General features: G+C 40.3%; 1 protein-coding gene across 1 annotated transcript; it reads right to left on the bottom strand.

The window, feature by feature from the left end:
- Nucleotides 1-65: 65 nt before the first annotated feature.
- On the bottom strand, nucleotides 66-9,265 carry LOC121946075 (protein lifeguard 1). The gene is made up of 10 exons (XM_042490495.2): nucleotides 9,127-9,265; nucleotides 7,407-7,575; nucleotides 6,923-7,001; nucleotides 6,420-6,473; nucleotides 6,024-6,114; nucleotides 5,872-5,909; nucleotides 5,138-5,225; nucleotides 3,238-3,327; nucleotides 2,538-2,585; nucleotides 66-1,945 (listed from the first exon to the last, which is right to left on the bottom strand). Exons 1-10 carry the CDS (start codon nucleotides 9,229-9,231, stop codon nucleotides 1,793-1,795), a joined length of 915 nt encoding a protein of 304 aa, XP_042346429.1. The 5' UTR covers nucleotides 9,232-9,265; the 3' UTR covers nucleotides 66-1,792.
- Nucleotides 9,266-16,963: the final 7,698 nt, after the last annotated feature.

Genomic DNA, 16,963 nt, shown 5'->3' with positions numbered 1-16,963 from the left:
GTGTTTTTTATTGGTTATTGAGATGCCCACATTTTAAGCAAAAAGAGTTCAGAGAGAAAAAAACATTACAGCACCCACCTTGTTTTATTGGAGTGCTAAGGCTGACAGAGTCTGGCATTTAATGGAGTTAATTTGGTTTCCAAAGCATCTTTACAGGTCCAGTGTGTAGGATTAAGGGGCATCTATTGACAGAAATGGTAGATGACATTCATTAGTTTATAATCACTTGATACTAAGAGTCATTGTGTTTTTGTTATCTGCGAATGAGCTGTTTATATTTACATACATAGTGGGTCCTCTTGCATGGTGTCTGCCATGTTGTTCTACAGAAGTGCAGAATGAACAAACCATACTCTGCCCCCTGAGGTTGGGCTATTTGTGGCTCGTGGTGGCCATCACAGTTACATATAAACACGCTGCAACCTCACCTCTAGATGCCACTGAATTGTACACACTGGATCTTTTACCTAAACTACAGGACACAAGTTACTCCTCTCAGCAGCAAGACTGTTAAAACATTCTGTAAATATGTTACAGATTACAGGACAGCTGAACTACTTTGATTTACAATATTATTGCAAATGACCACCTAAATTGTTTTGCCTTCAAGTGGAACTACACCTATATTTTCCTGTGGTCTAAGCCAGTCAAAAATGTAAGAAAACAAAACAACTCTCCTCCCAGTCCAAAAACTCGAGTGCTTTAACTGAAGTTTCTGATCTCATGGGGTATAAACCTGGAGGGGCTCCAAAGATGATGAATGGTGAAAAGTGATCTAAGCGACACTGAGATCACCAGGGGGAATGTTGTTAGTATATGGGTGCATTTTCTGTTTCAGCACTGAGAGCACTACAATAGAATAAAGCTCATTTGGGTATAGAAAAGAAAAAAAATAGTGGTTCCATAAAATCAGGCTCCCATTCATTGTCTTTGAAGCAGCTCTAGACTTTACACTTGATGACATCACAAGTTTGAGACTCGCACCAGGTTCACACTGGACGTGGAAGCGCCCTGATATGTTAATAGTCACACAGCTGCCTGTCAGCAGTTGCCCGGCCATTAAACAGAAGAGCATTTCTCCGCACAAATCGGCAGAAGATTCTGCTACTCTGCTCTTTTTGAATCACATGTAGAGCTCTGTCTCTGTCTGCATGTGTGTAAGTGTGCGTTTATGTTTGTGTGTGACACAACTGACTTTTCATTAGATACGTTTTACGTTTACAATATATTTGGACAACAACTTACTAAAGACACACTATACAATATAGTGTGTTTTTCTGCCAGATTCACTCGTGTCCAGTATGAACCTGCCATTACTTCTCTAGTTTCTGGCTTTGAGAGAGAGTAGCTCTTGTTCACAAATATTGATCAAACTTTCCTAGGCCATGGAAATAACACACTGGAATTCTTACTTTAGGTGGTGTTCCACTTTGAAATGTCAGTTTCCTGCTACAGAAAATTAAGCATTATATTTATGAATAGAAATATTATGAGCTGGAAGTTACAGACTGACATACATGCTTGTGCAGCATAATCTCTAATGTAGCAGTCTTGAATCAACAAAACATTTTGCACAGCATATTTCAGTGCATAATAACATGACACATGACAACTAAACAAATCTGTATCCCTGCATATTTAAATATGACAGCAGATGTCAGGAGGACTAACAGAGGGCTGTGAATCTTCATTCATTATGAACCTAAATAGCATGATGCACTTGGCGATTTGATATTGTGCGCAGAAAGAGATTCAGTGTTTCTTAAAAGAAGCCTGTCCTGGCGTGTCAGTGTTAGCGGCAGAGGCCGATGAGCTGCAGCAGGAGGAGGAACAGAGAGACAATGTCCAAATAGAGGTTGAGAGCAGCAAACACATACTCCTCAGGAGAGACTTCATACTTCCTGTGTTTCCCACCCAGGATAAGCTGGGTATCAAACACCAAGTACTGCAGAGAGACAGAAAGAGATCAGAGATGCTTCAGCACTACCAACACTGACGTCTGAAGACAGTGTGCCTCTGTGATGAAAGAGACAGTGAGCCGGTTACAAGAGTCGGTGTGAAAGGAAACACGGGCAGTACTTTTTTTATCTTTGAAAAAGGGGATGGCGCAGATAAACAGGCCATGTAAATAATCGTGTAGGGCTGAGAGTAAGTTGTGACTTGCCGCTGACAGCCTGTTCAGCTCTGTGTGTAGTAGCAGTTTGTTCCACCAGCTGACGGGATGGGTCACAACATTTGCTGTTAATGCCAAAGGCATGCAGAGAGGTGGCTGTGAAAATGAAGCCTACTGCTGTTAAGCGGTTCATAATTGAAATTAAAGGGCACAAGGACATGAGAGTCTCTCTCTTTACACTAACTACTGTGACAGATACCAGAGGCAGGCTGGGATCAAACCTTACGTCGGATACACTCACATGACATTAAGTCATCTTTGATGATGGTTTCTTTCACTTTGAAAAGGTCATTTTCAGTCTGTTTGCAATTCAACCTGTGTTGCGGAAAACCATGTTCTGTCATGAAAGTGTGCAAGTACTTACTAAAGAAAACAGCAGGGTTCCCAGGCAGGCGTATAAGATGTTAAGAAACTGTAGAAAGAAGCAGAGACATAAAATCAGAAGGCATTTGGCACCAGTATTGACTTTATACTGATTTGTGATAATTTCTTCCACAAATTGGGTTAATATGTAGTAAAAAAAAAAAAACAAAAACAAGAAAATCTGAAATGTTGTTATTTTCTACCTTTTTAAAATGATACAATGTGCCTGCTGCAGACAATAATTCAGACTCAACTTTTATCTCGGTAACTTTTTTCCAGTCCAGTTGTTCCGTATGGTAAATATTACGGTAAAGGTTTGATAATAGGTGCACACAATGTGCTTTAAGAAAATAGTGCATTTTTTCTGTTCCACCTCATTTGTTGTTGTGTAAAAATAGCAGTTTAAAATCAATGAAATGCTTATTTCTGTAAATTCGCTGCTTAAGGCTAAGACACTAACAGCCGACACAGTAAACAGCAATGTACATTTAAATGCATCAGAGTGATATCAACACAGCTCCTGAGAGGTTTGAGAGTGCAAGCGCTCTTTTTTATAGTCTGCTCAGCACACAGGTCAGGGCCAGAACATCCTGGGGATAAAAGCGATGAGGCTGTATGCACTGTCTGCCTCTGACTGCAACTCATTTCAAACCTGTTCTCACTGCAAACACAGGTGTAAACACGGCCGCTTCTTGATCTACCTGCGATTGGAGAATTGCACAAAGCAATGCAAACGAAAGGAGGGTCCAAGCAAACACCCACAGGCTCCCATTTGCTCCGGTGAAGTCCCACTGGTGCCAGAAAAGAGGGGGGAGAAGAGAAGGGACAGTGAATGTGACGAGCCTCTCAAACGGAAAACAGTAGACAGAACATTTCTCATTTACACTCATCATTGCCATAAAAGTCGGGGCGCTCAAGGTCGTCTGCACTGCAGCTGTGCTGCAACGGTGCCGCAGATTACTAAACGATGAAGACATAATGCAGCTCAACACACAAGGAAATTCTGAACGATTCTGGATGTAATGATCCTGGATAATTAATCAACAAGGTGCAACGCAGGCAGAGAGGAGGCGAGGGGAGGTGGCCTTTTGGCCTGCATGCCCTTTTCAAACAGACAGAAAAAAGATGGCACTTACAACAGGAGAATCACTAATACTGATCACCTGAGGAGCTATGGGCTAAGCATGCAATGCAGTCTGTGTGACATTTAAATCACAGTGACAGAGACAAAAACAGCTCTGTGCATTGTGTTAAGTGCAGAGCGGTGCTGGAACCTGCAAGATGAACGTGAAGTCATAAAAAAAGCTAAAAAGTGTTTGTGGTACTGACCGCTCACTCAGCATATAAAACAAACTCTTTTATGAGTCAAGGGTGAGTCCACTTTTTTTTTTTTTTAATTCGCATCACAGTTTCCTCTTATATATGCAGGCTATTAAGACCAAATGTATGTGCCTTCCTTTTAACAAGTGGAGAGCAGTTAAGAACAGATTTGTTCGCAGTGTAATCATTAGACACCTGCTTGCCACTTTTTATCCAATCTAATCAGTTGAAATAAATGTCTGCAGCTCTTCAGATGCAGTAAGTGGTAAAATGTGTGAAATGCCAAACTGCATTTACACGCAATTAAGAGGGACTCTAAATGCAATTTTTACTTAGCCCACATCTATTTCACTTGTCTAATTTTTTGCCCCGCTGCCTGTATGATTACTTTTGTTCTGAATATTAGCCATTTATCGAAACTGCATGACAAACTATCAATGAAGTGTTTCTCAAAAGGTCTCCTCACTTGTGCACACTGACTCTTGCTTACAGAGCATCACAACTTATGATGAATCGTTTAAATGTCACTTACATAAGCAAAGAGATAGCTATTTTATATAAGAGACATCACTGAGAGAAAACACTGTTCAAATCCTTTTACACAAAAATGAAATAAATTGTGGACAAACTACAAAAGGGTCCACTTTGATATACCAGAGTTGTTCACTTATTACTGTAATTTTTTAAATTAGATTAATGGTGAGAGATCAGGAATGTGAGTCTATTTGTATTGTCTTTTCAATATTAAAATATGCCTGGCTGAAAGAAGCATCAGTGTGTCCCTGAAAGGACCCTTTTAAAGATTAATCTCACAGCGAGTTTGCTTTATCAGACAGTTCATGGTGAAAGGAGACAGACAGAAAAGGAAGAGGCATGAGGGTTCAGCAAATAAGAAAAAAGCTCCAGGCCATTTTCTGAACTCAAGATTTATGGTCAGAACCTCGGTCAGCATGAGGACAGCCCAGAGGTTTAACTCTGTCCCAACACTGGACATAAGGAATTAACTTGATTGACTAACACACTGATCTCAGCAGTAATCATACTTTTGCCTTGACAGCAAAGTCATTAGAGTTTTTAAACCTTTGCTGGTGACTGCATATACCAAACACTGCATGACAGAACCTGGCCAACAGCTCAGCTTCACACGTTTCCATTGATTGCACAGGAAACACAGCTGAGTATATGGACATTTACCACTGACTGCATAGCAAAGCCGCAGTTTATGAAATTTCACTTTTGGCTGCACAGCAAACGGAGCTCAGTGTGTGTGACAGATCTTACCTTTGACTGCATAGCAAACAGAGTCAAGGCGAAGGACACCAGCGCTGTTGCCCCCACCGCCCATAGAACTGCCTCTGTATCAAAGTACCTGAAGACGGAAATATCAAACAGATATGCAGTGGGAATGGCACCCCATAGTGTCATGTCAAACTAGTCAGCAGGCGGAGTGAATACATGAACACTAGGATTCTGCTCTGTTCTAAAGGGGAAACATTATTTTCTTATAAGAAATTTGGCATTTTTTGATTTCACAGTCTGTATCATGTGTCTGAACTAAAGTGATGGCAGGGACCCCCTCTGGACATGTATTGCATAATGTATTGCCTGTGTTCGTTTCCTATCAGTTACAGCTTCAGTTATGGCAATGTCCCATAAATATGATAATTTAAATGTATTATTGATAGTCAGGCTTCAACTGATGCCTTTACTGTCAGAGTGACAAGCTGCTTAAAGACAAAATGTCTCACAGATGGAAAAGGTAACGTGTTTACACAGGCAACCAGTACGGAAAAATTGGTCTTCAGCTATTTGTGATTTATCCTCTGCCGAAGCCACCGGAAAATGTGATTCCATGTGCTTTTTAATTTGCTAAACCAGCAATGATAACATCTTATCAGGTTTGATGGCTTCATTGCTGGAATCCAACAGGCTATCAGATATGGATCAAATAGGGTTATTATTGTGTAAATGAGTCAGCATCAGGTGGGGATTCATCCTTGGAAACAAGCACTCACGCTGCCACGGATCCGAGCATCAGGCCCTCTGCAACAGTCTGAGAGAGAGAGAGAGAGAAATAGAAAGTAAATACATGACAGAAAAAAACTGTGAAATAGAGCAGGTGTGGCGGGGTTTAATTTGATGCCTGGCTGGTACTGCTTCTACTCACAAAAAGGCCCAGGGCGATGAAATTGAGGGGGACTTGGCGACGGAGGTTGTCACAGCAGGACAAGGCCACGATGAGCACCATCACCGTCGCCCTATTTCACAGAGAATATAGAGTGTATCGTAAATAGCAAATAAAAAGGCTATAAACAGAAAAAAAACACTGTGTTCAATATGTGAATTTACTGAGTGCATTATTAATGCAGTGTAGCTGGCAGTTTCCTTGATCGGGATTCAGACTCGGGTGACTCGAGTTTGTGATTCATTTCTGTGGATTTCCATGAGCTACATTTTCATTTAGGTAACCCCCCGATGGGGTATTTGCAGGGTGGTCAAAATGGTTAATGCAAGAAAGTGTGCAGCATCTGCACAATCCAGCTGTATGTTTTTGATAGCTTACATCATGACGAAGGAGAACCAGTTGTTGTCCAATGTCCATCCTCTGAGTGCGTCCCTGTTATTCCATAAGAGAAAGGCAGAGAGGGAGAGGGGAGTGTTTAATAGAAGCGCCATTTATTTGATAGAGGCAGTAGAATGATTATATTAAATATTAACAGAGGACAGAGCATTGTGCACATGGGAGCTGGATACAATTTATGAAAAGAAATTACTGTAGCAGTGCTGGACCACATCTATTATAGAAAACATAAAGCTTTCAAACTACTGCAAGCTAAAAATGTTATGTAGCAGAAATGCCCTTTTATTATCTACCATCTTATCTCACCTCACGAATTTATGGTGATTTGAGCTGCACTGGGTTGCATGCTCAATGTTTTTTTGAGGGAACAACTAGGGTGCTTGTTCTTCTGACTGACTACACTAAATGTGGATTGATGGATATGTGCCTGACATAGATTCTTTTTTTTTTTTTGGAAGAAACTCCCTGGTGTAATAATGTCTCACCAGTAAAGAAAAGCACAGATGATCCCGACAGTTACCAGAAGCTGAATCATCAAGGTCAAGTAGACTTTCCTTATGAAACCTGTTCAGAAAGAACAGACACCGACACATAGTGAGACAAGACAAATGGAAATGTAGACAGACAGGAGAGGGGTAAACAACAACAATATTTAAAATCTGCCACAGCAAAGCAGCCAGGCAGGTAGGGTTGTTTATGCTGCACAATGCTTCTGTTTTCTCTCATTAAAAAAAAAAAAAAAAGAAAGATTTGTGTTGCGTGGGAGGAGAAGAGCTGAGGCAGTGTACAGTGGAAATCAGGGAACAATTTTCAATTTCAAATCAATTTCAAGAAAACCCTGCAAAGCAAATGAGGGGGTACACATTGTTTATCCCTCTTCAGCTCTGACCATGCAAACAAAAAAACATACTGGCCTCACTCGCTTTCTGATTCTCCCTCTGCTCATTTCCCCTTTTTTGTAGCTCTCACCTCTTCGTATGGCACCGTCACTGAAGCTGCTCTCCTCTAAGCCTGGATGGTAGTCAGGTGGAGCTTGACCATACTGCTGGTTGACTCCAGCTGCTGCCATTCCCTCAGGATGGACCATGTTATCATAGGTGCCAGGAGGAGAGACCACCACAACATTCCCCTTCCCTACCTGAGTCATCCAAACCATCAACAACATAGGTAGGTTGGAGGGAATTGTTAATATTCTTCAACCTGGGCCCCATTTTCCCATGTTTTTGTGTCTAAGTGACCAATGGAGATTGCAATTTTTGAAACTGGTACAGTATTGAGAGAAATTGCTCTGGCTGGAGGGGCAAAACAGGCTGTAATGAAATTCCTGCAAGCAATTGTGCACCGTCAATTTACATCCATTATAAAAAATCTTGTTTTTGCCACTGACAGGCTGCGATAAGTGTCTGACAACAATATGGAGAGGATCCCTACTAAGAAATGAAATGTTTTCCTTACCTTTCGCCAGTCTGTTTGTTATTGTGGTCAAGTCTCGCTCAAGGAGAAGTCTGATTATGACATCTTGGGAGAAGTGACTTGTTACAGTAAAACAAGGATATGAACGTTAGTGAGAGTTGGAGAGAGGAAAGCTAGATAAAGTTTGTTGTGTTAGAGTACAGAAAGCATAGCTTAGTGTTGTCTAAAAGATGTCATGTCTGAATAACTAGCTGATTTCGACAATGTGGAAAAGTCAGTGAGATTTAAGAATAAGACTTCTCCTAATCAGATCTAATCAGCAAAGGGTAAGATGAAAACCTAAGAATCAACCTCCAGGGCTCAGAAATTAAGCCACTGAAGTGCCAAAAACTGCAATTCCTCAAATGGCCACTTGACGCTGGCTCTAGAATTAAATCAATCCCTCTTGCTAAAATGTCCAACTTTACGGCAGAAGTACACATATTTACAGCCTGGTAAGAAAAACAATTTGGTCTATAAAGCTACTTTTAATGATTATGACACCTGTACGCGGGGTAAATTTGTATAAATCTCGCCCATTTACATTTTACTAAGGCTTAAAGTTACGGATACTTACTCCAAACTCTCATCTGAATATGGTCACTTCTGGTTACAAAAAATAAAGATGGTGTAAACACTGAACTCGAGACTTCAAAATAGGAGAATTCTCTGTAGTGTCTTTTCCGTAACATTGTCAGATACTTCTAAAAACAAGTTGAGCCTGCCAGTCACAAAAACAAACTTAAAATGGACGTAAAGTGACGGTACACACTTGCCTGCAGTGATTACATTGCAGCTTGTTTCGCCCTTGCAGCTGGAGAGGTCTCTCTCAATACCAAAGCAATTGCAAAAACTATCTCTATTAGTCACTTAGACACAAAAACATGGTTAAACAGGACCTAGGTTAAAAAATACTGAAGTTTTCCTGGAAGCAACATTTGTGTAATATTGTACTTTTGAACTAAAATAATGAAAAACATAACATAATGTGAATAGTGTATCAATGAAAGAAAATCAGCCATGCATGTGTAAACAAATGTGCAAAAAGTGATGTTGTTGTAAGGTTTTATGATTAGCTTGTGATCAAAGGCTGGCAGCGTGTTATTTTGGCTCATGCTGTACTGAGAGTCGGACACTGAATTCACAATAAACAGGGGAAAAAAATCATGGTTTTAGCTCTCTTCCTCTTTCCTTTCTCATGTGAGGCTAACAAAACTGTTTTGATATTGCCACTAACCTGATAGCTCACCCCTGTGTAAGAGCTGGACCCGTGGTCCGGAGTGTTGTATGGAGGTGGGCGAAGTCCATAACCACCATTGCTGCTGCCATTAGTCTGGTCCATTCAACCAAAGGTAAGCAGACCTTTTCATCAACTGAGGCCCTAAAGTAACAAAGAACGTGCAGGTAAATTAAGGTCATGGCTGACACCACAAACGCATCCTTTTGAACAGCGTCAGCGCTTTCATCAGTGATGTTAAATTGGCAAATGGGGCAATGTCAGAGTGGAACAAATAAATGGGTAATTACGAAACGATGCATCACACAAACACGAGAGCCATCCATGACTAACATCCATAATTATGGCCTTAAGCCTCCATTTAATAGAGCTGCATGTATATTTAATGGCCAAATAGCGTTGTAGTTAATTGCTCTCAGAGGAAATTTAGTTGTCATCAAGAAGGACAGACAGACAGTAAACTCAGGGTTTCTATTTAATACATGGTGAAGACATTAGAGTAACAGATTCCCTTTGAGGCCACTAGTTTTGCATTAGTCATTAAAGACATGAAGATCTAATTAGTTACACAATGACAGATTCTGTATGATATGAAACTTCAGCAAAACCAGGCTTCGCTGACTGTAGATAAGAAACTGAGTCCACATAACAGTTTCAAAGAAACATCAGCACCGTTTATAATTCTGCCTTTATATGGTTTAATCAGTAACAATGCACTTCCTGTAATTAGTAATAAACTTTTGAACTCAGTCTGATCTCATCTGATACCTCAGTGTCCGTAACTCAATTCCTCATACTAAGCCCCTTCATGGACAGGACAAAGTTAAAACATCTTTAAATATATCTTAATATTTGAATGACACAAAATGGACTTTGTTTCTGTTCGTGTACACAGCCCGAAAGGCTTAAACATCACCTCCGAGTTGTGATGAATGAAGCACTTTCAAAAGAGCCCCTCGTGTTTTCCAAGTCTTCAACAAAGTGATCAATTGCTGTTTGACTTAGCTCTGTTCACATAAATCAATTAATTACAGCTCTAATCCATTCTAATGTTTCTTACCTCTGCGGTGACGGCCAGGAATCTGCTCTGCTGCTCTTCCTGTAGTGTTTGTTCCCCTTCAGGGCAAAGTCTACCTGCTATCAGTTGGTTCCCACAGAGACAGGACTTTAGCTCCGGGGGGAAGGATGTATCCCTCATTAGGCTCAATGGGATATTCAGATGAAGTTCTTAAAATGTCATTAAACCAACCAGGCTAGCACTTTGTCAGAGCAAATCGTGTCTTTACCTTTTTTTTTTTTCAGCAATACGGATCCACGAGTCTTTAGAACAAGTTAATACTGGTGCTTTCACACACTTTAACAAAGGTATGTTCTAAATTTCTATTTCCTGTAATGATACATCATTAGCCTGCTGTGTGTGATAAGCCTCACTACTTCATCGTCTATTGTTCAAATGCAGCACAATGATGTTCTGTGGAATCATGGGAGTCACGTAAACTCCCTGGCTGATCTTGGTTACACATTGACAGCAACCTGCCCGTGACGGACTGAGGAATGAATGATGTACGTATGCCATCAATCCAACCTACACAAAGGGATTATAGATACTGAGTCAGAGCAAGGAAGAATAGCTAAAGAAAAACTGTACGCTGAAAATACATGAAGTAATGTAGGTCAATACAGTCTTAGTGCCTCTCCGTGGAGAATCACCACTGAAAGGGGTGTAATGAAGACTTCATCCATGAATAAGAAACTAGTCCAGGATGAATTCATTTGATTTTTCTATAAATAAAACATAGGTCAAGTAAATTGTAATTTCCACTGCTTAGCCTTGATCAAATTTAATGACACTGAACATTCACTGTAATATTTACAGAGATTATGTCTCACATACATAACCAGTGGGTGAAAGTAACTAAGTACATTAAAAGAAGTATTTCACTAATATGAAGAGGGTCCTTACACAAAACTGAGCCATTAATGCAGTAGAAAGGTGCAAATACTTTTGAACTTTGTGCCACGTGACCAGAGAAAACGGAGAAAGAGGACTGTGGCATTTGCTTTTGCTAAAGAGGTAGGTAACCTACAACTACCAGAATGCACTGTGCTGTACCAAATCGCTGGGGGGGGCATATACAGAGGTTGTATCCTTGCCGCCGCTACGGGTTCGTTTCCGGCCTTGGCCCTTTCCTGGATGTCGCCCTCTCTCTCTCTCCCCCTTTCACTCTCAAACTGTCTTGTCCATTAAAGGCAATAAAAGCCCCCCAAAAAAACCTTTAATCTTTAATACTCCCGCTGGTGGGCTGGTCTGAGTGAAACAATGGCAGCCAGTGTGGGCAATATTGTATTACAGCTAAATGGTAAGCTAAACATGTCTCTGAAAACATTAGAGGCAGTAACAGAATCTTGGTTTATATTTGATCAGTGCTGCTTAGTTTTACTATTTGATCGATTTTTCATCTATTACAGCTAAACGGGGCATTAGAATATGTTTCTAAAAACATTTTATGTGAGAAATGGGCAGTGCAGAAATATTTTCTTGATTTAAATTCAATCAGCACTGCCTCGTTTTAGTGTTTTATTGGATCTTTGTTCAAGTTTAAAAGAGAGAGGGGGTGGGTAAGTCTCCTGGTCCAGCTCGAAACACCTTGTGTCAGTGATGGCAGCATGGTTGGCGAGCAATAAGAAAATGTGGATGTACAGCCTGTAGCCTGTACATCTAGGCACCAGTTAGATGCTACACATCCTACCTACATTGTATTGATACAAAACGGGCTGAAAATTGGCAAAGTATCCTTTTACATTTTGAAGGACTTTGAGTATTTCCATTTTATGCTACTTCATTACATCTCAGGGGGAAATATTGTAGTTTTTACTCCGCTACACGTATATGACAGCTATAGCTAGGCCTACTTGTTACTCTACACATTAGGATTTTGCAGAAATTCAAATTGTATCACTGGATCCCAAAATTTTTGACTTGTGATCCCCTTAAAAAATAAAAAAAGCTTTGTTTGTTTGGGGCCCATTTTCATGTTTCACATATCTGAGTTTCTAGCGGTTGAACTAAAAAGACATTTTCCGTCAATAACTGTTTGATTTCCAACGAGGTGACACAATAAAAAATCTCAAGAAAAAAAAAGATTAGAGCAAAGTGCAGCAATTGTACATTTGTATAATGACAATAAAAGATTCATCATCATCATCAAATTCTTACAAATATGTTGAGCAGAATGTCTTACCTCCCTCAATCATTTAACAAACCCTCAGATTTAGCTTGTGATGCAATCTGGCGGTCTGCCCCTTATGCTGGAAACCAGTGGACTACCTGTTCTGGGAATAAGGTAGTTTACCAATCTAGTTAAACTTAAACTAGTCCTACCTCAACCAACATACTGATGCCATTAGTATTATACAATAATATACTTTGTGTTTAATATTCATATAATTCTACTTAAGTGGGATTTTAGATGCAGAATTTTAATTGTGCAGGAGTATGTACATTGTGCAATAGGTACTTTTACTTATAGGCAACGGATCTGCGTACTGCTGCGTACTACAATTAGCTATTTAACCTCTAGATGGCATTCCAGCCTCTTCTCTAGTCACGCACTAAATAGTAGACCTCCTGCGTCATGTACAAACACCCAGAAACTCTGCCTGGGTTTTTTTTTTCCCCCAAAAGAGAATGACGCTGCGGAGTACCCCCAAAAAATCATTTATAAATGATTTATCAGCAGTTAAAGGTGACATTTCATGTATACTGGTACCACAAACTAAACCCTAAATTCACTGGATCAGTGCACACCACAGAAAATAAAATTTGCACTCTGAGTTTTTAATCCAGTCATTTCACAGCAGCACACATACTGTAATCATATATAAAGCAAACACTGGGGGGCACTAGTCTCCTGTGCTTCCTCTACTAATTGCAGTGATTTGGTTGAGACTCTCCCCCTTCTCTTGCTGCCACCTCCCCAACCAACCAGCAGCAACCAAATTCTCCAGAGAGTTCCCTTAAACCAGCTGCCTCTTTATTTTAACTGCTGGATCAAATCATTCATTTCTCTCATCTGCATGTGACATGTTGCTAAAACAAAAGGAAATGTTGTTTTTCCTGTTCATACAGCAGTAAACAAAGAATCATTTAAAACAAATGAAGAAAATAAAGACTTGAATAAAATATCATATTTTGAAGGACAGTTTTTTCTGCAACAAATACATATTCTCACTGTGTTCTCTGATTGGTGTGTCAGTCAACACGGGCTGGATTTACACTGGCTGCTCAATTCTGATGAGCTTGCTCTCACCTGTTCATGAGATCTTAGGCGGATTTGAATGGATGACACAACAAACAAAGTCACATTTGAGCAGGCAGTTGAAATCCGGCCTGTGTTGACACACCAATCAGTGTGGAGCCCAGAGTGAGGCCGCATTTAACACAGATCTGATTGTCTCAGCGCTGTCCTAACACGGGCAACACATGAGGCTGAGGCCACATGGAACAGAATGTGTGCAGAGCCGAGGGCTGTGTCCAGACCATGATACACAGAAGGGGGGGGGGGTTAAAAATCAAGCCAATTTTATTAATATAGCCCAACGTCACAAATCACAAATCAGCCTCAAAGGGCTTTACAGTCTGTACAGCATATGGAGGAAAAGAAAGACAGGAAGATTGATGGATAGATTAAAGGGGGCAAAGAAGGAAGAAAAATATAGGGATAAAGGAAGGAAGAATGGATGGATAGATAGTAAAGATGGACAAAGGGGCAGATCAGATGAGAAAAAGAAGGATGGGTAAAAGAAAGAAGAAAGGAAAGAAAGATAGACACACAGATAGATGAAAGTAAGGAGGGAAGAAAATAAGCAAAGGTGGAAAAAGACAGGAGAAAGGAAAGAAGGCAGGGTGGATGGATGGATGGATGAATGGATGGGTGAATGGATCAGATGAAATGAAATGAAGGATGGAGATAAAGGAAGATAGGAAAGATGGACAGTTCAGTTTAAGTAAGAAGGGGAGTAAAGGAAAGGTGAGAGAAAGGTAACGGGAAAGAAAGGACATAAGACAGGAAAGGGTGTAAGAGAGAAAAGGAGAGATTAAATTGTAAAAATGAAGATGAGAGAGGAAAGATGAAAAGAAAGAAAGAAATGAAAGGAAGGAAAAAGGATGTGAGACAGGGAAGTAGAAAGAAATGATGTAGGGAAGGAAGGAAGAAAGGAAGGATGTAAGAGAGGAAAAGTAGGAGGAAGGTGTGAGAAAGGACAGGAGAGAGGAAGGATGTAAGAAAGATGAAAATTATGTAAGGAAGAAACGGGGAAAAGGCAGACAGACAGACAGACAGACAGACAGACACACACACACACACACACACACAGACAGACAGACAGATAGATGGATAGAGTCTGCTGTGTGTCTTGGTGCAGACATACTGTGACAGCTCTGTTTTGTCAGACTGCTACGATGCTCTTTGGGGCTTTTGGGACTGAGGATCACAGCGGGGAGTGTTCTGGTGTCACTGAAGAAGGACTCAGAGATGTAGCCATCATGTGAGTCTCTCTTTCTACTGCATGCTGTTGTGAATTACTGCTTCCCGGCCGTTCGGGCCACAGAAGGATTTATTTGGAGAATTGAAATGGAGGTTTGTGTGGGGCCTCAGAGAGCCCTGGTGTGGGTCTGGAGGTCTGTGTCAGTACATGCCTCTTCATTTCTAATTTACAACCCTCCTGAAGCTGCTAATGTAGAATTTCAGCAGGATGTATGGCTGATGGGAGAGTTCGACAATGGCCCACACTACACAGTGGGACAGCATGTGTTACTGTAAATAATGAGACAGGCTTCACTCCATTTAATTGTATCAGCTAGTCCAGCTGTGTCAAGCACAGAATACTATTTTAGTAAAATTAACAACCCTAACACAACATTTTGACTTACTATGAGGGCCAAATCAGAATTGCTTTGGTTTTCAGAATGACTTGCATTATCTTGTTTAGCAAATGAGTGTGATACAAAAGGCACAGTTGCAGTCAATCTAAGTCAATGGACATAATTAAGTGAATAAATGACTGTGATCCGTAGTTGATTTAATATATTACATGACTGTAGCGAGAGCACAAAACTGCAGATGAATTTATCCTTATTAGAGTCAGGGTTTACATTAGCTGTGTCTACAATGAGCACTCCATTACTGAATTATGAATAATCTCCAAGAAACTTCTGTCTAAATATATTCAACGAGGCGCTTAATTGATTGCAGATCATCAACTTGCACTGTTGCAGACATACCTAAAAACATTCATTCAAATGTTCCAAGGGTAATAAAAATTATTTTCATCTCAGGCTCTGTCACAATTTGTCTTCAAAATAACAAATTTTAAATAATGCTATTACCATAGAGTTGTGCAGGGATGATGTTCATTTGTGGGCTAGCCCGAAAGTTGATATCTCCCTGGCTGCATAAATAAAAAGCCAATAAGATTTGTCAATTGGATTATTGCAGAAACTAAACTCTGTGGCTAATAAAAGTTTCTGATAGTGACACATCTTGTTCAGCACCACTTCTAGAATTTTTGCATCTGCCATTTATTTACTGATGGATTTTAAATTGTAGAATGAAACGTGAATGCCTCTCTCTTATTTCAGGCATCTAATATAAAAAAACATCGACAATGAGATGAGGGAACTGTGAGTGGTAAAATGCTAAGTCATTTCTGGGTTTAGGGACTGATTCCAGGGGCACTCCATACAAAACTTAAGTACGGTGTCCATATTAGGACATCCTCAGGTGTCAGGGTTCAGAGTCAGACCTTAGATGAAAAGGCATCAGGTCTCAGGAAAACCGCCATCATGTCTCAGAGAAAACACTGTCAGACTTCAGGAAAAAAAAAGTCATCAGACCAAACGGCCTCAGAAAAAAAGTTGTAACTTGGGAGCTAGTTACACCTCATGGCTAGTTGCTTGTTTGCTAATCTTACAATTAGCACTTATTTGTCCCTTTTCATTAGCACACTAGCTAATAGATACCAATACAAAGCAATCTCTCATCATGGAGGATGGAGGAAGAAGATCATGGTGCTTGCCTTTGCACCAACATGTACAACTGCAACCAACACAACAACAGGCTAAAGTACATTTTCAATGGAAGCCAGTGACATGAACCATCAAACTGACACCCGACACTTGAGGTCGTGTGACGAGGTACAAATAAAAGTTGAACTGGCCTTAACTTTTCTCAGCATTCCAATGATGCAGTGAAGGCTAAGCCAATCATATGGTTTGTTTTTTAGCTGTGGTACTGTGTCATTTAGTTTAGTTAGCTGACACTATGCTAGCTGTCGGATGATATAAGGCGGCAAAAGGAGTCCCTTTCTACTTTTAAGAGACAATTGAAAACTCATTTGTTCCGAGAACACCTAGGCACTTAACCTGACTCTTCTCCGCTTTGCCCTTTGGGGTAAATTAAGTCAGAAGGTCCAAAACCCAGCACCTAATGATTATCTAGCACTGACAAAGTTGTGTGATGTTGTATGTTGACTGTCATCGTAAGTAGTGATACTGAGATTGTTGAATCTCAGATGCTGAGATCGCTACTGGTTATTACTTTGGTTTCAAAAAAAAAAAAAAATGGGGGGGGGCTGTGCGGCACTTCTTCTGCCACTAGACGGCAATACCTGTGACCAATCACACCTGAAGCACTTTTTGCACTTACTAAGGGTTTTTTCCTTAAGTCTAAATTCTTGCTTGTGTTGTATGTCGCTTTGGATAAAAGCGTCTGCTAAATGAAATTGTAGAATTGTAGAAAAAGTGAGGTTGAAATGGGGCTCAGACATTTATCATAAG

This window comes from Plectropomus leopardus, chromosome 11 (assembly GCF_026936395.1).
Source record: "Plectropomus leopardus strain MGB_pleo_1.0 chromosome 11, ASM2693639v1, whole genome shotgun sequence".
Taxonomy (NCBI): domain Eukaryota; kingdom Metazoa; phylum Chordata; class Actinopteri; order Perciformes; family Serranidae; genus Plectropomus; species Plectropomus leopardus.
This window is presented reverse-complemented; position numbering and strand designations above follow the sequence as displayed.

Excerpts from the sequence above, each read along its gene's own strand:
- LOC121946075 (XM_042490495.2), bottom strand. The coding sequence starts at position 9,231 with ATGGACCAGACTAATGGCAGCAGCAATGGTGGTTATGGACTTCGCCCA. Across the intron at positions 7,576-9,126 it reads ACACAGGGGTGAGCTATCAG|GTAGGGAAGGGGAATGTTGT; the intron begins GTTAGTGGCAAT and ends TGGATGACTCAG. Across the intron at positions 6,115-6,419 it reads TGGTTCTCCTTCGTCATGAT|GGCGACGGTGATGGTGCTCA; the intron begins GTAAGCTATCAA and ends TCTGTGAAATAG.